The sequence below is a fragment of the Engystomops pustulosus genome, chromosome 3 (genome assembly GCF_040894005.1).
Source record: "Engystomops pustulosus chromosome 3, aEngPut4.maternal, whole genome shotgun sequence".
In the NCBI taxonomy this organism is placed as follows: Eukaryota; Metazoa; Chordata; class Amphibia; order Anura; family Leptodactylidae; genus Engystomops; species Engystomops pustulosus.
Genome location: NC_092413.1, coordinates 48,779,051 through 48,797,157, shown reverse-complemented (window position 1 = coordinate 48,797,157; position 18,107 = coordinate 48,779,051). Strand labels below are relative to the sequence as shown.

The 18,107-nt window shown below is 40.6% G+C and overlaps 1 protein-coding gene across 1 annotated transcript in view; it reads right to left on the bottom strand.

The window, feature by feature from the left end:
- Positions 1–18,107, bottom strand: part of ACTN2 (actinin alpha 2) — a 56,740-nt gene that overhangs the window by 15,106 nt on the left and 23,527 nt on the right. Inside the window, exons 2-11 of the mRNA XM_072140732.1 lie at positions 16,888–17,002; positions 15,668–15,787; positions 13,895–13,981; positions 11,975–12,062; positions 9,637–9,715; positions 5,947–6,028; positions 4,551–4,636; positions 3,465–3,557; positions 949–1,179; positions 678–825 (exon numbers count right to left, since the gene is read on the bottom strand). Of these exons, the coding sequence (XP_071996833.1) occupies positions 678–825; positions 949–1,179; positions 3,465–3,557; positions 4,551–4,636; positions 5,947–6,028; positions 9,637–9,715; positions 11,975–12,062; positions 13,895–13,981; positions 15,668–15,787; positions 16,888–17,002 (1,129 nt within the window). The remainder of the gene's footprint in view (positions 1–677; positions 826–948; positions 1,180–3,464; positions 3,558–4,550; positions 4,637–5,946; positions 6,029–9,636; positions 9,716–11,974; positions 12,063–13,894; positions 13,982–15,667; positions 15,788–16,887; positions 17,003–18,107) is intronic.

Here is an 18,107-nt window from a genome sequence, read left to right as displayed (position 1 = left end):
CATGGGTTATGTGTGCTGAAGTACATGATCCGGTGGGTGCCATTTGTAAGGAAATAGTCTCCCATTGAGGAATATCTAACTTCTGGGTTGAGACAGGGCATAACATCAAAAGCTTACATCAATATGAAATTATAGTTATACAAAGTTCAGTAGATGTCTCATGTGTCTCTATGTGAGCTTCTCATGCCACGTTCAATTCAATTCAAAGGCATCTTGTGAATGGGGCCTCAATGTGAAACTCCCCACCTATAGAACAGATGCCAATGTTTATCAATCGGAGAGTCTTCGTGTTGGAGTTTTCGAAAGGGTTGAATGTGAAAAATGTTTCAAAACACTCCCTTAAAAACGACTAGGGGTAAACTAGGCTCTGCTTACTTAGATTTAATATTCCCAAATGTAACTGTAAATTAAAGGTGTATCAATATGAAATGTGCAAAAACAATTCCATATCAATCATAGATTTCTAAAATCTTAAAAATGTGATTGTAGTTTCTGGAAGGTTTAGATTTAGTATGTTTTTAGGTCATAAACTATTGATCTTCATTTAATATCCATCAGTCTAGAGGGGTTGTTTATACCTCAATTTGAACAAATCCTCATATCTGAGCTTCAGTGACAGAAAGTGACATGTTGAGAGCATGATAATGCACTTTCATTTTTTGTCTCTCTGTTCTTACCGGATGACCATGTCTCATGGATAGTTGCCTTCTGCCTGAACTTCTCAGCCAGATGATCAAGTCTTTGAAGCCTCCTCAGCTCATTCAGCAGCCATTCTTCATAACCCTTCTCCCCCTGTTCCAACCTCTGCCATGCGTTTGCAATATCCTGCAGGACAATTGGTTAAATAAATGCTTGGAAATAAGTTCATACATCATGATTTTTATTTTAGTTTTATTTATTTTAGTTTTGTTTTATTTTATTTAGTTTTATTTTCCCATCGCTACTTACAGAAACCATCTTTCCTTCAGAAGGCATAAAGGCTGGCCTATTGCTTATCCTCAACTTTGTCTGTAAGGTATTGAAGTTTATCTCCAGTTGACATTTCTCCTGCACTCGGGGAGGTTTGTGTTTGCGACGGTAGTCCCGGAAATCATCCAGTTTTTTCATCATGGTTTGCAGGTTCTTCTCTGGGGTGCGGTTTTCCAGCCATGGTATTGTGCGTCTGATCCATTCCAGCAGCTAGTTTGTGTGAAATTATGTAAATAAATGAGCTGGCTCTTAAAACACAAAGATACTGTATACATATAGTTAAAAATGGCAGGAGTCAATGGTTATTTCAATAATGTATATTATTTTTTTATGTTCAGATGTATGTTGTATGTATGTTTTTTATTTGTCCATTTATTAAAGGGGTATTCCCACGAAGACACGTTTCGTAAATGTACTCAGGATAACAAAATAACACATTCTCTAATTCACAATTCACAAAAATACAGCATTTCATCAGTCCTGATGTACACAATTTCAGTTTCCCCTAGACACGACCCTGTAACTTCTGACTTAGGGTCAGGGAAGCCATCTTGGATTTCTGTGTGACGGCTGTGGAGCTGAGTTTCTCTGTCTCTGCTCCCCGCCTCTAGCACCGCCCCCCTGCAGTCCAGGACGGAGCTCACACTGACACATACACTGCTGGCAGCAGCATGAGAAGAACTACAAGCTACAGACAGATAAGTTCTTTATCAGGGGAGGAGGGCACAGCAGATCTAGTGAGTTGTGGAATAGCAAAGATGTAATAGAGCTGACTGTGTGTCATTGTGTGTAATAGGCATCTCTTGGATCTCATCATCTCTTATCTGTCTCATCTCTCTTTCCATGTGTCAGATACTAGTACAATGTTCAGAAGGTAAATGAAAGTGTATATAAACCTTGTAGCCTGATAATCTAACCACATTGTTAGCTCAGAGAACTAGATGGATCATGAAGTGTCTGTTTAGAGAGTCGCCGCCCACATTCTGGAATATAACACTGACCATCACCGAGTGATAGGAGCCTAAACTGCAACAGAACTGAGTAAAATTGTGATGTAAGATGTATCATCTTAAAATGATAATGATCTTAATAATCTTAAAATTAAAATGTGTTCATAAAAATATATATTACACATTTTACATTTCAATGTAGCTTCAATATGAGGTTAAACTTACATTTATAAAAGTTTAGGTTTGTTTCCAAAAAGTGTAATGTACACATAAAAATATATGATTCATTGCTTTTAAAGTGAGCCTGTCATCAGGAATGTAATTTTTAGCTGTTCCAATAGCCTATGATAAGCTGATTTTAAATATGCCTTTGTCAGCATTCGGAATCATTTCGGGAGGGGCAGCTTCAGCCTCTGTATGCTTGTGTCAGTCTCCTCTCCTCCTGTCGTGTGCATTGAGACGATAGGGGGGGGGATGGTGCGGAGTGGAGGAAGAATGAGGAGACACAGGCACACACAGGCTGCAGCTGCCCTTCCACCGGGACTCACCACATGCTGCAGGCAGGGAGCCAGGTAATGTGAATTAAAGTTATATAAACTACTAAAATTATTCAGAAGGCGGACAAAGGCATTTTTAAAATTCGCCTAGTATAGGCTATTGGAAACTGTCACCAGCTGACAAAGACACTCTTGGTGACGGGTTCGCTTTAAATGTAACCACAATATTAGGAAAGATAATAATACAGATAATAAGGATTTTTCTATTACACTTATAAGCTCTGATACAAAAGCCTATTTGGAGATTAATTTGCATTCATTTGCTTGCATTATGGTTTATTTCAGATGATTAATTCAATAATATCCACCGGATACATGATTTAATTGAAAGTGAATGTCCATATAGATATGGATAGAAGGAACCACAATCCAACATCATGTGTTCTAGACTTCCGTGCCATGTTGTCTGCCATAAAATAAGACAACATGATCTGGTTTATTCTGACATGTGCTGGTCAGCAGTAGGGATTATAGAATGTTATAACAAATGCTTGGTTTATCTAGTGTTTGTGTTTGGAACCATAGGTTCCTTTAGTTGAAACCTGCAAACAGTAGTGGCATATACATAAGAGTAATGTCTTCTTTTCTGTTATGGAGGAGAAATATGGAAAGTAATTCAGACACCTCTCAGAAGCAATCATGATTCCATTATTTATAAGGAAAGAGAACAGGAAAAGGCACATGTGATCAGTAACCAGCACTTGGTGTCTTATACTGTTTAAATGGAAAACAATTGGTTACCAATCTCATGTATTTTACTGGAAACACATATGCGATGGGGTTGAAGCCTATCCCCGTCCACTAGCATTGCATTTGCACCCTGAGATCAGCTGCCTCCTGGTTATCCAATATAGTGTGTTGTAGATTGAAGGACCAAGCAACTGAAGCCCATAAAATCCTAGAAACCATAAAATCATCAGTAGCCAGAGGAGATCCGCAGGAACCAGACATTGGATGACTAGTATTTCATGAATAAGTATGCTATTACCTCACTCGCCAGTCTCTCATACTCTTCCATCATTTTTTCATTCTCCTGATTCACGGCAAGCACTTTGCAGATGCGATTGGCCGCTGTCTCTGCCTGTAAAGAAAAGGTATACGACAAGTTTTTAGTATGGAGTACTTCTAAATAATATGACTGGTTTTAGACATGATCAAACTAAGATTTTAGACTAGATCAAACTAAGTAATTGGGGGTTCATGGTCATCCAGTTTCTTACATAAGTTTTACATAAAAATCTCACTGTAAGGACAATATTTTTCAAGCAGGACTAGGGTTATTTCTTATTCATAGCTATTACTAAATCGGTTGTGTTGGATTAGGATCAAACTTCTAGGAAAGGTTAACATCAGATTGTGTGGGTCAGCTGATAAAATGATTGATTTTAATAGTAAGTGAGCTGCAGTTACCCAGCACTACCACTACAAAGTGTATAGAGCTGTCCGTGTACGGTTCCATACAATATGCAGCTTTCAATAAGGTTGTCAGACCATCTAGAGAACAAAGAGTCAGATTTATCAGATTTCTGGTGTACAAGCCCTGATATAGTCACACAGCCAGGTATTTCAACTATTTACCCCCGTTATGCCATCTCCACACCAAGTGGATATGAAGGGGACCCTGCAGGACAGCGGAGTGGCCCGCACATGCCTGCGTCTTACCTATAGCGACTATAGCTCAATTACCCTGCAGTGCAGAAGCCCGCCGGATATATAAGGGGGCTAGAGCCTCCTGATAGCTGGGGCACTTTGGAAGGGGAGGGGTTTAATCATACGCTGGGATAACCCCCCACCAAAGTGTTTAAAAATAATAGTCTTCTTATAGGATTTAAAGTGGTCTATTTGCTTGACTGACTTTAGTTTTCTCATGTGCAACCTTCAAGTCATCCCTTCAAAATAATGTCCAAGGATTTATAAACAGTTTTTTTTAAATAGCAGGGAGTATGATTAAAAAAACAAACAATGTATTCACATCTAAAAGATTTTAGCATCATGTGGAAGCATGCAAATTTGACTGGCACCCTTATGTAAATTTAATATGCATAAGATTTGCAACAAAAACTCAATTGTATACCTGTTCTGCACCAGCAAATGCGTGGTAAAAACATGAGACATAGGTCATGATGGCTCTCTCATCAGGTTTTGGTGTGTTTACAATATCTGGAAGAAAATAAAAGAAAAAGATCTTATGAATTTCCACAATCTTCTAGATTATCTATAGATGCCTACAAACTGCACTGCATAATGGCTGGTAATTTACCTGCAAAAAGCCAGAAAATGTGCGCTTAAAGCAGAAAAGATTCATTATGTGCAGATGGATATTCACAAATCACATATATCTTAAACATCTGATTTTATTTTGTTTAATTTATAAATTAGAAAGATTACATATCACAGAAAAAATCCACAATTAAGGATACTTTTACATATATTCGGCGCGGATCAATACCTTGTCAATATCCATCTCCTATTGATATACTGCAATTGCAAAAGTCATTCTCAAATGCTATAGTAGTGTTATACTATTGGTGTTAACTATTATTAAAGTGTCATCATAGTAATAACTTTTACTTATTTTACTATTAACATAGCCATTTTAGGGCTTGTTTTTTGCAGGACAATATAAATATTTCAATGTTCATTGTGCTGCTTTCTGCGCCTTCCCTTTACAAGGTCTATAACATTATGATTTTTTTCAGTGAAGAAGCTGTGCAAGGTTTTGTTCTTTGTGGGACCAATTGTTGTTTCATTGGTTCATTTTTTGCCACATGTGACTTGTAGATCACTTTTTATGTAGGGATTTTTTGGTATTGTTTTTTTTTTGTCCTATTTTGGTTTGTTCACTGTACTAACTTTCAAATTGAGTCGCAAGCCCTAGCCCTAAGATGCACCACTAAAAAGATGGCAAACTCTGTCGGACCTGAGCAGGGGAGTGACACATTCATGATTTCAGGCGCACGATATTAGTAAATCCCTGCACGGTGCATTATTGTCGGACAATGCACTTACTGTGAACTCCAGTGACCGGGTAAGTAAATGGGGCACATTTACTAAGGGTCCGCAGCCGCGAATCCGTCGGGTTTTTCCCGAATATTTCCTCTTTGCGCTGTATTTCACGGAATTGTGGCGCACGCGATCGATTTTTGGCACAATCGCGCCGACTTTCGCGCGACAGAAATCGAGGGGCGTGGCCACCGGACAACCCGAAGGATTCGGAAAAACCGCAGAATTTAAAAAGCCATTTGTGTCGCAAGATCAAGCACTCACATACACCAGAAAAAAGCAGGTGAACTCCAGCGGACCTCGGCGCAGCAGCGACACCTGGTGAATATCGGCGCACGGACCTTAGTGAATCCCGGCAGAACCCGAATCAGCGTCGGAAAACCCGCCGCTGGATCGCGACAGGACCGGGTAAGTAAATGTGCCCCAATGTGCCCCATATTGTACAAGTGCAGGAGATTGACACTTACCTTCTGCATCTAACATCTTTGGTATATCTAGGTATTTTTCTGCGACATCCATTGCTAGGTTAATGTTTCCAACTGGGTCATCCTGGAAAAAAAAAAATACTTATGTGTAATCTGAACTATAATACATTTCCTTTATTTAGTAGTGGTGTTTATTTCTATTCACCTTCTAAATTATCGGGATTCGCCAGATTCATGTGATGTTAATGATTTTTTTTTTTGTTATGCTCTTAGAAACCATTCTGGAAATAACACAATAATTAGTTGGTTACAATTACTGATTACAAAGTCTATTGTTTCTGTGTTAATACTGTAAAGCATTATGTAGAAGACTTTACACTATGGGAGAGATTTATCATACTCCGGCACTCATAAGTCGGCATATGATGAAATCCCGTCCCTTCTGGCGCCGCTTCATACATCTAGAGGGAGTAGCATCTGCCCCCTTGGCATGGAGATGTTGTAAGGAGGGAAATAACTGTGATTGCTGGCGGTTCACAAATATGTCATTGCAACGCTCTCTATGACAACATTGAGTCAGTGTATAAAATTCTAAGCTCACTGCTAACTAATTACCCTGTACCACTAGGGCCATGACTAGGTGAGGTTGGGAACCATTGTGCTTTGGGCCCCCATGACATCAGCATGAGCATAACAAGCTTAAACGCATATCGTTGAATGTCTGCACCCAAACGATGTCCATTCATTTAAAGGACATCTACCACCAGGATGAAGGACTGTATGCAAACGAGCTTGAGGGGCGCTGGGCTCCATAGGTGTCAATAGAACCTGGAGTCCCTCAGGCTCATTTGCATAAAGTCCTTCATCCTGGTGGTAGATGTCCTTTAATGTATAGAATTGAACAAAGAAATAGGGATGCCCAAAATATATAACAATTTGTAAATATTTTATTGGAAAGTGAAATACATATATTTAAAAACATTTAAAAAAGCACAGATTGTGCAAAAACAAACCAGTAACAAACCACCGGGAACTGGAAAGATCTTTCCAGGATCTTTCCAGTTCCCGGTGCCCAGCTCCTATACTCATGCTATATAGGTAATTATGATCTAACTAACTGTATAACCTCATCAACCTATACCACACTAGTGGATTGAGTACCTACTATATATATATAGATCTTTTTGACTCTAATTATGTATTGTTGATGATATTTATAGCCAATATGAATTAGACACGGGATTTACTGGTTTGTTTTTGCACAATCTGTGCTTTTTTAAATGTTTTTAAATATATGTATTTCACTTTCCAATAAAATATTTACAAATTGTTATATATTTTGGGCATCCCTATTTCTTTGTTCAATTCTAATATTTTCATTGGATGCTGATAAATTATTATTGTCAGACCCCACTCCACACATCTACTGATGTCCTTTAATGTATACTGGCAATGGTAAACGCATTCGAACACAAATTGACAGGCTAAGCAACACAAGTCCAAGTGCAGGATGGCTGTTGTAATTCACATGAGTTTACCTCCACAAAAACAGCATCCTATAATGTGTTAAAGGAGACCTGTAACATTGTCTTCTTTATCACCTTAACATATGTAGAAGAGGACTGTGGAGGCAGTGCTTCTGGGCCCCCTAGCACCTTGGGCCCCATAGCAGCCGTTGTGGCTGTTACAGTGGTAGTTATGCCCATGCTACACTGTGGGACATTTAATCCAGTATCTTGTTTGTACAAATGCCTTATGATTCCTCTTTTAGAAATAGCTGAGCCTCTTGTCCCAAAGAGAGGCAAGATTAAGAAGTATTCACTGGGATTATGCTGTATAGACAGGCTATGCTATCAGTCCTGCCAACATACTTTGTTCCTTAAAATAGGGCAGTGATGCAGAGTGAAGCCTGGCAGGTCAGGATACAATGAAGTCATATACAAGGTAAGGCAGAACATGAACTGCTATAAATAAGGTTTGTTTTATATTAGTCTTTCTAAGCAGCAAAAAACTATAAATTAATATAATAGAGTAAGTTATGCTATAAAACTGCTCTTCTTGAGAATCCATAAAAAGGCTGCTTTACGTCTATAAATATAAGGAGAGATTTACAAATCTGACACACAAGCCTGGAGCTATCTCCGCAAATATGCCAGACATGGTAACATAAAGTGATAAAGTGAACATTGCCTTCTACTTGTGTTGTACAATGGATGATAACTGCTCTCTGCCAGCACTATACGGGAAGCATGCAGTGTCCTTTCTATTTATTAGAGGACTCTGATATCAAAGCAGTCTACCAGAAATCTGGAGTAACTGAGCACATACAGTACAATCCATTAAAGAGGTTGGGACCGCTAGATCCTGTTTCCACTAGTCTTCTTTTGTAGATTGGCAGGTAAATACTGCAACCTACCACTGGCCTCCACCGCTGAGACCAGTGATAGTCAGCAGACATCACAAGTGAGGTGAGTTCTTGTTGTATTACATTCCCTGGCAGTGATCAAATTGTTGTCTATCATGGAAAGCCCCCTTAGTGCTCATCTTGAGTCTTCAAAGCTATTTTCACATTTTTGCAACCTTCGCAGCTAACATTTCTTGCTGGCACATGGGGGCACATTTACTAAGGGCTTTGCGCCGTTCCTTTAGAAGCAAAATGTTTGCACAGGTATTTAAGAAGTGTTTGCACCACAACTGTGTAACACGCGACCCTTTTGTGGCACAGCACTAGGCATCAGGCGACACAAACTAGTGGGTGTTCCAGTGCTCAGTAGAATTGTGCGCCAGATTTATAATGCACAGTCTGTCGCACGCCCTATGGTAAAGGTGCACCACAAAAAAGTTGATGAACTCATGATTTCTGGCGCACATTCTTCATGAATCTGGCGACTCCCTGCACTGCTCTGACAGAGTGCACCACTTTTTTTTGTGCACCTCTAACATAGGACGTGCAACACACTTCTCTCCGACTTTCCATGATAAATGTGGCGCACAGTCCGACTGTACACCAAAACGCCCATTTCAGTGACGAAATGTGTCACGTGAAGCATAGTGCAGCTGCAACACCAAAGGGGTGCATGCGCCACATATGTGATGCGGACCAGGGGTGTAACTACAGCGCTAGCAGCCATAGCAGCCGCTATGGGGTCCGCAGTGTCAGGGGGCCCGTCATCTGACCTGACACAATAAAGAATGGAGGATGTGCACCATTATATCTATATTGTACTGCACATGTCCAGCATAATATGTATATAACATATACTGTGATGTATATATGCAGTATCTGTGATGTGTGTATGGTGTCTGTATACCCTGTATGTGAGTATGTTGCATATGGCACTGTATGTATGTCTATATGCACATGAGTGTATTTATATGTGTGAGTATACTAATATGTATATTTTTTAAGTGGGAAGGGGGGGCCCATGCAGTAGCCTGCTAGGGGCCCCGTCTCTCCTAGTTATGCCACTGGTGCGGACACTTCTTAAATATATGTGCAAGCAGTTTGCATATAAAACAATGTGCAAGGACTTTAGTAAATGTGCCCCATAATATAGGATTTAACTCTGGATCAGGGCGGTTTATGTAATGGAACTATATTTCCTTTAAAATGACATTTCAACATAAGCCTATAGTAAAGCAGCTGTTATAAGGGATAAAAATCAGGTGTTCATGCAGTGTTAGTTGCTGTAAGTAGAAGACAAATAGATCTCATCTTAGTCTGATGTCGACCTTATTTAGCTTGGAGTAATCAATGAGATCAGGCCGATGTCTGTGGATCAGGGCACAGAGGCCGAGGCCATCTTTCCAGCTTTATCATGAATAATGCAAGAAAAAGAAAAAGGTTACACATTTTATTTTAATAATCTTTTATTCCAAATTACAAACCTATAAAAAAAAACTTAATATATTTTGGAATATTGGTCAAATTTACAGCACATTGCTTCTCCTTTCCAGTATCTGTAGCACTACTGTCCATAGGTTGTATCAGGCATTGCAGCTCTGCACTGGGATTTTAAAAAAATGTGATATTATGCTGGGGAGGCTATAAAAACAATAAAAATGTTATACTTACACCCTCCAGTGCTCCCATTTTCCCCACAGTGTAGCTTGTCATTGCTGGTTTACTGTGTACCTGGTACACATTGAAACTGATGCTGTAGCAAGTACGTAGTAATGGTCATGGGAAGGGGGGGCGCTTGCCTCTGTAAACAAATAGAGGCGGGCGGCACCATGGGTGAACGGTTGCTGGGTGAAGGTGAGTAGAGTATAAGATTTTAATGGTTTTATAGCTCCTCCCCAGCCTTATTCATTTAAACAAAGTTATATAAGGCTGAGCTGCAATACCAAGCACAACCAATGGACAGAGGTGGCGCTAAATCAGAAAGAAAGGAGCCAAAGTTGGCTATTTCTGCACAACCACTTTAACATGTGTTTGTTATGTTAAGCTAAAAACAAAGAGTAAAAGCCCAATTTGGTGAGTCCCTGTAGATTAGCTAGTATAGAGTGATATATTCTGCAGATTATATTGAGAGACTCTCATATAGGGGATGTTCACATCACACATATGCAGAAACCCAGTTGTGCTTAGAGACTATTTACTCATTACATGCCTGCATTTTAGGGGTTTGGACACAATACTTGTACTCCTTGTTCTACAAATGTAAATAGTCTCACAGATGCTTATATGAACCCTAAAAATCTACCCTAATTATATCCAAAGGAAACTTGTATGACAACCATATGGGTGAGACGTATATTACAGAACTTTGAGTCAGCTTTTATTCTTATTGGTAAGTTATTAATACACCTGATGCTAAAGGGACATGATCCAGATATTTTATTTCATTTACTAGAAATGTGGCAATTCAGTGCTATTCAGGAAGTTAATGATGTAATAAATGTAATTAATAGTTTGTATAGGGAATCATCTTACAATTCATTCCACTTGCAGTTGTTTGTCTAGGAAATCTTAACCGTGTATAAATGCCACTTAGAGACAGCAGCCAAAACAATTCTCAAATTTCAGTGGCATTTCTTATGTGTCAGTATTCAGATTACACAAAGCCAAAAGTCATGTGAGAAATGTGGATGTGATGTGGAGCTAAGACAGATGTAATCCATTTCGATAAAACATACTGTACTTTCAAAAATATACTAATTTCTGATGGTAGATGCCCAAAACTATGTATATAAAATTATGCTAATTAGCCGGAGGCGCTCAGGCCTGTGTCATCGGAGCACCTAATGGCTCTAAAGACTAATTAAATATGCAATCTCTAGTAGAGCCCGGGAGGGACCAGCCGGTGATATCACCGACTATCTCTGGATCAGCGGGTGGTACCAGGCTCATCTCCAGAGTGGGGGTGTTCATATTTAATTAGTCTTCGAAGTCCAGATGTGCTCCGGTGACGTAGGCTGAAATGCTTCCGCCTCATCAGCTTATTTTTATGTGTTCTTTTTCAGCCGCATTCTGCAGTTCCTGGCGATTAGAAAAGCTGCTCCAGATACTAGAAAATGTAGTATTCTGAAGGTAGATGTCCTTTAAAGGGCACCTACCACCCCGATTCTACCTATAAAGGTAGAAGGGGTGGTAGGTGGATGGATGGGACGTGAGGAGAGCCCTTTTTTGGGCTAATCCTCACGTCCCGGGTGTCTTTTAGAAAACTTTATTGCAGTTATCTGCAAATTTTTTTATGCGGCTACTGGGGCGTGGAGTAGCCGGACATGAGGCTACTAGTCGCGGCTACTCCACGCCCCAGTAGCCACGTTACTCCGCCTACCAGGTAATCATCAGCGCGCAGCTTCTGGTAGCTGCGCGCCCTCGTCCGAGTCCCCCAGCTACTGCGCATGCGCAGTAGTTCCGGCCCCGGAGCCGCAGCCGCGCAGCCGAAACTGTGTTATTCCTTATAAACACACAGGACTAATGATTCCTAAAAAGCTTGTAGAAAGGTAGAGTAATATTTGGAGATGGCCATGGGATTGCAAGTCTGCAATGATGTAGGGTATGATGAAAAAAAGATGTTCTTTAGTTTCCTAAATACTCCAAAATACTCAGTTTTGAGTGTACCTGGTATGGAAATTCTGAATGTTCACATTGCGGTAGGGGGCAGTCTTCCGTTGGCACCATAATAGTAATCCTTCTTTTGCAGAGGTTTCTAAAAAAACAACAACATTTTTTAAAACTGCACAACTAGACCAAATAATGATTGTATGATCTTCCATATGTAATGGCACAAGTTATACAGAGAAATATGTTAATTTCATTTTACTACCTTTTTCATTGTAACATATATACAGCAAGTTCCCAACACTAAGGTCTAATGCATGTCACGGGTGCCCCTGGGACCGCTGTGGCCTGTTGCGCTACTCACCTTGCTGGGTTCCAGCTGCGGCTCTCGTGGTTTCTCGCACCGCACGCTGGCCACCTGCCTTTCCTGATAAATTCCCAGTCCCTTCCTGAAGGATCTTTGTGCTCATACCTAAGAGAAAGCTGTCCCTTGACCATGAGATTGCCTGCTGATTCTGGACCTCGACCTGGTGTTACCACGCAGCAGCAAGTCCAACCCTGGGTGCCACTTAGACTCCAGTCCCAGGTATGGGCCTAACTCAGGGCTTGTCTAACATCGGACAGTGTCCTGTACTATATTTTATACCATATGATACGATACAATATGAGAAAACTTTATCCTCAAGATTATTGTGTTGAAGCCGTCCAAGAACATAAAACATACCGTATCATAACAGCAACAACATAATGGCCCAGATTTATTAAAGCCTCCTGCTCCAGTTTTCTATCTGACTTTGAACGTTTCTTTAGTGTAAACCGCTTGTGCATGTATTTATACCTAAAATGCTAATTATTAAACTATACAATGTCTAAGTAGTAGTACTGTGCAAAATAAACAGCTCTATACCATTCCCCAAAAATACCAACAGTGGCTAAAACATAATTGCTTGTAGACAAGGTGGATACATCCTTGTAAATCTTACCTTCACAATGCTGTTCTACAAAATATATTGTCTGGGAACTCTGAAAAAGCCTTTGGGGGCCAGGGCAGGGTTTCATGGGACATTGAGACTCATTTACTAAGGGCTCCACGGGCGCACTTTAGTTGGGTATCCAGATTTTTTCAGTTTTGCGAAAAATTTTGCTGGGATTTTGGCACACGCGATCGGATTTTGGCGCAATCGCCCCGGCTTTCACGCGACAGAAATCGGGGTGTGGCCATCAGAAAACCCGACGGATTCGGCAAAACCGCGGAATTTAAAAAACGAATTGTGTCACAAAATCAATCACTCACATGCATCGGGAATAGGTTGGTGAACTCTAGCGGACCTTGGCGGACCTCGGCGCAGCAGCGACCTTGGGCGCACGACCTTTGTGAATCGCGTCAGCACAGAGTAAGTAAATCTGCCCCATTGTTTCATCTATTGACAAATGGTTTAAGGATGTGGTGGATCGGCCAACCCTTGGCACTACCAACTGGATGTACCATAGTAAAATGGGAATCGGAGAAGAGGCTACTTTCACACTGCTGTGTGCTTGACCAGCTGCTGCTCCCCCCTCCCCTCTACATATCGATGCACAGGACTCGCCCGTAAACACTGGAAAAGATATGTGGTCTATCTTTTTACCATGCACGGTATGGTACGGTACACTGCCACTGTACTGTCGCTGGATGCCATAGCCGTCTATGGGGACGTCTATCCAACCGCAAACTTGCGGCCAGATAAGTCCCCAAACGGCCATTGTGAAAGGGGCCTCCGTGTACTGAATTTTATTTTTGCTTACCCTCAAAGGTTTTCCAGGTGTGCTATCTATATCAGTTTACATGTTAGGAACAAATGTGAAATTTTTCCTCCAGTTCACTGCATTGGTCCTGCTTGACTCAAAATGCATGAAACTGATTATATGGTACACATAGTTTTTATTATTTTAAAATCTAAAATCAGCTACAAAAAAGTAAAAAAAAAAACAACTTCTTACCTTCTACTGATATGTCCTGGATGGCAAAACGAAGGATGATTGTCCAGATCATACCCAGGGTCATTTTCACATTCCCATCAACAATTTCTAGAGAATAACCAGAATCAAAAACATTAATAATTTACCTGATAATGGAAGTCCAATATCAATACAAATTCATGTTTAAAGAGAACCTGTCATGAGAATTAAGTGCCACAAGCCTTCATCAATCTGTTATGCCGGATGGTGACAGGATCGCAATGATGTTCTTCTATTTTGTGGGAGATTCACCATTACACAGAGAGAGAACTTTAACTCTGCCTACAAATGACCTGTAACGTGCAATGAATAGTTATGTTGGGATGTTCCCATCTGTCTTAAATAATGTAACAAAGGACAGGTACATCATCATAAGCTACATTCAGCTGCCGATTCCCAGACATCAGTTAAACCAGGAGGGGACATACTCACAAGACACTACTCCGCCATCATGACTCCTTGAAGACAGCATTCAAAGCTTTTCATCATTATGCTGGATCTCCCAGATTATAGAAGGCCATTATTGTAACCCTGCCACCTTCCTGAATAACAGCTAAGAGCATTTTGAAAATGGCTCCCATACTATAACACTACCCTAAACTATGGTACTATACCACCAGCAGAGACAGACATTGATAACATGATCTGGTCTAAATTAAGTTAAAGTGAATAGTCAGCTCCAGCACCAGACATCTGCTTCTGGTACTGACAAACACTTGAAATATCTGTGTTACAGATAACACCAGCCTCTGTGCTACAATTGCCTGACATGCTGTTGAGCTGCTGGATAGGGCTGCTGCCAGCACTGGGTATACTTGGGCAAGTGCCCGGGGCCCAGAGCTGCTGGGGGGCCCACATAAGGCTGTACACAAGGAATCCATGGGAGTAAGAGGGGATGTATCTAATGAATCCATATCGTGTGAGGGGGGCTTTATATAAAATAACCATGAGGGGGCTATTTAGGACTATAAACAAGGGATGTTTTAGGGAACAGGAGACTGTTTTAGTTTCTGAACTTTCAATCCCGCCATGTGAGTTCACTGCAAAGGGGCCCACTGAGGGTCTGTCCCCCAGAGGCCTACTGAAACCTGGAGCCGACGCTGTTGGTGGAATATACGCACAGGACCCTCACGCTAATTAGAACAAATTGGGCATGAAAGAGGACCTGTCAATTATCCTGACATGTTATAAGATGTTATACTTCCCATTTAACAGTTAAATGGCTGTCTGTAGCAACCACTAAGGGGCATGTGCTCGATTTTAGATCATTTTCAATTAAAAGGGGTCTCAAGTCTCATGCTGCGCCTCCTCCTGGCATCACTGCACGCACATCCTCATGCAGTTACTGGCAGCAAAACTGGCCGATGACTTGAGCCCTAAAATAATATATACAGCTAGGCCTCCTGTAGCTGCATTCCTAGAGGCCATAAAATGTTACAATTTTGGAACAAAGTAGACTTCGGTCATGTCATGTCATGTCATGTCTTCTGCCAGTCTCTTCCACAGCCTATAGGCTGCGGTCACGTCTGTAGTAATGTTGTGAACATTGACAATCCCATGTTCTAACACTGGACAATACTATGGATGCATCTACACTGCAGCCTAGTGGTCACAGCATGGAAATCTGGTAGCAGGTAACCTTAAGAATGAGAAAGTCAAGACTATTCCAGACTTGGTGACAAGGGTGCAGTGAAGCTTATGACCTTAAATTCTCAACATTTTGCATTTAACCTCTTAGTTGGGCAACAGAAATACCTTCTGCTCCTATTGAAACCAACTTTACTCCTTTGCTTGCAATGAAGTCCAAAGCTTTGTTGACATTGGCAATCTTGTGAAAACGCATTTTACCTCGATCTGGCTTTGGTAGCCTCTCTCCTACAGAAAAAAAGTAAAATCTTCCTCTTTAGAAATTAGAATATCCAACATATCAAGCACAAATCAATATAATATACCACAATCTTAGTGTAAAGTTGTAATGAAAGCCTTTCTTGATTGGTATTATTAGAGGTGATGCAGAATGTAATATCCTGGAGATCACATTTAAACCAACCCAGAACTGCAAAAAATACAGTGACATGAGCTGCATCAGATATCCATTGTTTTACAAACCTGTCAGGTGATTTCTGGTGCCCTATATATGAGAGAGGGAAGGATGTTGAGTTCTTTGATATATTGGTGATTAGGAACTGGGTAAGACCTGGGAACCTGCCGACTACCCAAAAAAGATAGGGCAGGCCCTATACCTATATGACCAGAATAATTCGATCAGCACTCACTTGTTTGTATAGAACATGCTATAGTTTTTATTGGTCCAGGATAAAAGCACTACAAATATACAGCTATAAAAATAAAAGATGCCACTGACGCATTTCAGACCTTTTAGGTCTTTAGTCATAAGACTAAAAAGGTCTGAAACGCATCAGTGGCATCTATAATTTTCATAGCTGTATATTTGTAGTGCTTTTATTCTGTTTCAATAAAGACTATACCCTGAACAAGTGCTGACCGTATTGTTCTGGTCATATACTAACTGAAAGGAGTGGAAGGCGCCCTTCCGAATCGAGCATGTGGGGTGTAGCGGATTTGTGTTTCTTGGATTGAACAGGCCTTATCCCTGCCCGTCTTTGTGGCGGGCGAAGGCAGTTACTATGGACATCGATTAGGTGAAGGATGCTCGTCCACCAATGTCTGGCGGGCAGCAAGGAACAGCATAGGGCCTATTGCTTGTGACCCGCAAAATGTGCACAATGGTGTTCATGATACCTAAATAATAAAGTAAATCAAGTCAAGACTCCTATGAGACACAGTAAGAGTCATGATTACTCTGCCCACATATAGTGATATAGAATATTCCCTGTATCACATTAACCATCCTCCAAATCAAATAATCCTATGAATGATATATAGCTCAGCCCTCTAATTCCAGTTTAGAGGAACTTTAATAGAGCAAATCCTAAAATGAAAGAGCAGCGAACCTGAGATCACTTCAAGTAGGAGCATTAATTTCAATCCATTTCTAAAATCCTCTTCAATGTTCTCAATCTCTGTGCCTGCTTTTCTTAAATGTGAATTACACCAAGCTGTAAAAGTCTGTGCAGATAAAAAGAAAGAAAAAGCAACAATGTTATCATCTCAATATTGTTTATATCCTAAATAAACAAAAACACAGACCGTGAAAAAATACAATACAATAAAACTTTATAGAACCCTGAGGAAATTAAAAGATACTATTATATTGTAACACTGGGGAAGTGTTCTTTGCAATTCTGTGTTCTTAGATCTCTGTATTGAATCTGCTCCCCAACTCCTCCCCTCTGCTGTAATATCTAACCAGAAGCCTGCTACTGCTCTGACTCACAGCACAGGGGAAAAGCTATGCTTTGTTCAGTGAAGAGATCTCACATACCAGTGCATCGCAGTGATTCAAGTCCATCTACAATCCTGGAGTATAAATGCATTTTTCACAGTCCTGCTGCTACTAGCAACACACATATGATATGGTTACACTGATCTTAAGGGATGTTACCTAACATACTGTGCAGCTTTATCTAGTCAAAGCTCCTTGTAGACTGCCTTTAAAAATGATTGGTAAATGTCCTTATTGTGTTTGTCACATACACTTTACTGTTCTTTTTGTAACATATACACTGAGAGTGCATACTGTTATTATCTCAGTAGCTTATAATAGACACTTCTTAGGCACACAAATGTATTGGGGACCAAAATCCGGCAGCTCAATTTGCGGATGGATACCGGTCCTCATAGACATAGCTATGGCGCCCCCTGCATGGTGTAGTGAGCACACGTAAGCAGCGCTCACCCCTTCTTTCTCCTGCACGTGGCTGTACACTTGCCTGGGCTATGACCCGAGTGACCGTACATTCATGAGCAAGGAGCCTTTCTGAAATTTTAATCCTTTGGACAGTGCTAGGTAGAAGACCTACAAAGCTATAGGCTCTTTCTTCTGAACTTTTAAAGCTTTCACTTACTGCTCCCCTACTTACTGCTCCCCCTTCTACTAGTCCAGAAGAATGTGCGGTCTTCTCTTCAGTGCGCAGACATGACCATATGGCTGAATACTGGATGTGTTCTGTTGCTCTTGTTTTTACATATTTTTATGTTTTTATGATCATGTCCATATGTACTGTGTGTTTTTATAGTTTATCAAGTCTTCCATGTACTAATGTGACAATTT